This window comes from Engystomops pustulosus, chromosome 6, assembly GCF_040894005.1.
Source record: "Engystomops pustulosus chromosome 6, aEngPut4.maternal, whole genome shotgun sequence".
NCBI classification, from domain to species: Eukaryota; Metazoa; Chordata; class Amphibia; order Anura; family Leptodactylidae; genus Engystomops; species Engystomops pustulosus.
The window spans coordinates 26,009,788-26,012,761 of NC_092416.1; the positions used below are offsets into that span (position 1 = coordinate 26,009,788).

Sequence of the window (2,974 nt, forward strand, 5' to 3'; positions counted from 1 at the left end):
ATCACAAGGGCTCCCATAGTCATCAGACATGGGTGATTGGGTTGGTGATCAGCCTTCCAGTCTCGGTTCTCTGGTTTCCAAAATCTTTATAACCAACAAAGAATTTCTTCTACTGACCCTCATAGTGACACAGGTCATATAATCCATACCTCATCACTGGCCACAGACTACCATCTTCTCACTTCCTGCCAATATTGACATCTACCACCAGGATGAAGGTTTGTAAACCAAACGCACTAACATACTGCTGTGTGCCCCCTCTGGCAGGATCTCTCTTCTTTTAACTTCTTAGGACGTTGTACTTATGAAAATACAGGTTTTAAAAATTATGCAAATAAACCTAAGGGGCTCCAGGCTCAAAATATGTCAATTGAGACTGGAGCCCCTCAGGCTATTTGCTAAATTTTTAAATCCTTTATTTCTTAAAAACAAGGGCATACAAAGCTAAAAGATGAACAGATTCTGCCAGAGGGGGCACACACCAGTATGTCAGTGTGCTTGCTTTACAAACCTTCATCCTGGTGGTAGATGTCCTTTAAGCTACATCCCATCCATAGAGAGCTGTATAGATCCATAGAGGTCCCAGTATAGACTTATCCAAGATACATAGTAACCTTATATTTATCCGGAGAAACAAATAGGAATTTGTAACACATTGCGCTGCATAGGGGCTGCATACAACAAAAACAAATAAATAAAAGTATAGACTAATAAAACTAATTTAAATAATCCTGAATTCTTTATTTTATATGCAATCGGTTGCTTTAATAGATACAAAACAGTAAAAATACAAAATAAAACCATACGGGAGGTTCAGGGGTCTGGAGTGTTGCTTGAGAGGGAACATAATGAGCACTGAGGGTCCTTCCTATAAAGATTACATAAGAGTTGGTGGTCTTGGTATAGATTTCACTTACTTCTGCCTCTAGGCACTGTAATAACGACTCCCGTGGCAGCGCATAGCAATAAAGGCGGGGTCTCTGGTCGCTAATGTTACAGAATATACAAGATTTATTAATATATAAACGTAGACCTCACTGACGCGTTTCAGTTCATCCCTCTCTATGTATCCCATACATCACACAGTGGAGACCACATCATGACAGTCCATTAGGCGGATGTTGCGGTTTGGAGTAATGTAGAGCAGTCATTGTGTTCTAGAATTAATACAAGGTTCACGCGTTTCAGTCTCATCACACAGCAATGTCGCCACCAACGCATTTCAGACCGCCATGTGTGTAGTTGTCCATCCACCAGCCGACTGAATTCCGTCCTTGATGTATTATTATTCCAACGCGTTTCATCCCAGGTATATCTATCTCCCGCGCGTTTCAGTCTTTACATCACACAGAGGAGACATCATTGTCCGTTTGTTGATTGATCAGGGGGAAGCTCATCCTGCAGTATGGGTTAAAGCAGAGCAGGATGGTGATAATCACGACCACAGCGAGAGTGAACCCGAGGACCCATTTCATTATCCCCGTGTAGAGAAACTGCATGATGATAATGAGAAGAATGAGCAAAATTAGCAAAAGTATGACGAGCCTCCTAGCCGCTATTCTCAGGTTCCCATGACGCTCGTCTACTATAGGATCACCTTGTCTATGGTCCTCCAGATTTACGGCCATGTTTGTTGTCCCGGGAGGCTCAAGAACGGCAGGTTTGGGCATAGGGTTCTCCAGTCTGCTCATGAGTGACTCCTGGTTTTGTAAAGTACGTACAAGCCCTCCATAAACTGGGGTAGGTGCCCTACAGATGGGGCAAATGATCCTCCAGGTGCCCTCCTCATTGAAGATCAGAAGTTTAAGGCAGACAGCGCAGAAGTTATGTTTGCAGGACAACTCCTTGGGAACCCTATAGACGTCGTATCTGCTGAAACAGATTGGGCAGTCCATGTCGGTGAGGCAAGAGTCCGACCTATTAGTGGGGGATGAATCCAGTGATGGATCTGTATCGTTGAGGGATGTCTGCTGGTCCTCCACAAGGTTAGGCTGTTCTTCATCTGGACCCAATGTGGCACCAGGGCTTGACCATTCTTGTACGCCCTCATCAATCCCAGGTTCTTCATCTTCACCGCTGGTGGGATGAAGGTCTGGAGAACCCTCCATGATGGATCAGGACCAAGCTCCTACGTTCTCCTTGTATCTTGCCTTGTGGGGAATTCAGGCAGCTGAGCCTGACGGTTAGCAGCGCAGAAGCAAATGTTCCTTATCAGCCAGAGATTAATCATTAACCTAATGTTTGATATGTTTTATGGATGATGATAAAACCTCTGCTACCCTTCGTGGGAGCACGTATCCACCACAGGAAACAGCTGGTTTATATAGCAACCAGAAAAGTGACCGGCTGAAAGAGCAATTCCCTATAAGATATACAGTATATGACCGGATGTATCCGACCCGGGGATGTCTCAGATGTGCGGAGTCTCAGTCTCATTCATCTTTTACCCAGGAAACAAGGTGGTAAAATTCAGTTATCGCCGCAGCCACACGCTCCATAGACACAAGTGCACTAAGGCTCGGATCAAATTAGACCCCGCTTTATGGTATCAGGTTTAGCCAAGAAGATGGACCAGCCAGGTCTGAACTTGTTTTCACCACATGCCAAGTGAAGCCCCATGGCAATCGTCTATGAATCGGAGTGCATTGGACATTATGGGGGCTCCAAACACATCTGGAGGGGTTTTCTAGGAATTTTCGGGTGAGGTGTTAAAAAGAACCAAAATCTACTTAATCTGTGCCGCTTCCTGCTTCGTTCCCGTACTTCGATCTCCAGGACCTTCATCTGGCCAAAGACCATCTTTCGCCTTTTAGTGGCCTTCTGAGACTACTTCCATCTGGACCATCAGGCACCAAAGACCATAAATACTGGAGTAACGTCAGAACCTGGACAGTTTGTATATTTTTCCCACCCCTGTCCTGATCCCGCCCCCCAGAATTCCAGGAAAATCCTTTAAGATTCCAAGTTTAATACT

General features: G+C 44.9%; 1 protein-coding gene across 1 annotated transcript; it reads right to left on the reverse strand.

Annotated features, from left to right (window-relative positions):
- Positions 1-767: 767 nt before the first annotated feature.
- Positions 768-2,176, reverse strand: RNF186 (ring finger protein 186). Its single transcript, XM_072113195.1, has one exon. It carries the CDS (start codon positions 2,106-2,108, stop codon positions 1,344-1,346), a length of 765 nt encoding a protein of 254 aa, XP_071969296.1. The 5' UTR covers positions 2,109-2,176; the 3' UTR covers positions 768-1,343.
- Between the last annotated feature and the right edge of the window lie 798 nt (positions 2,177-2,974).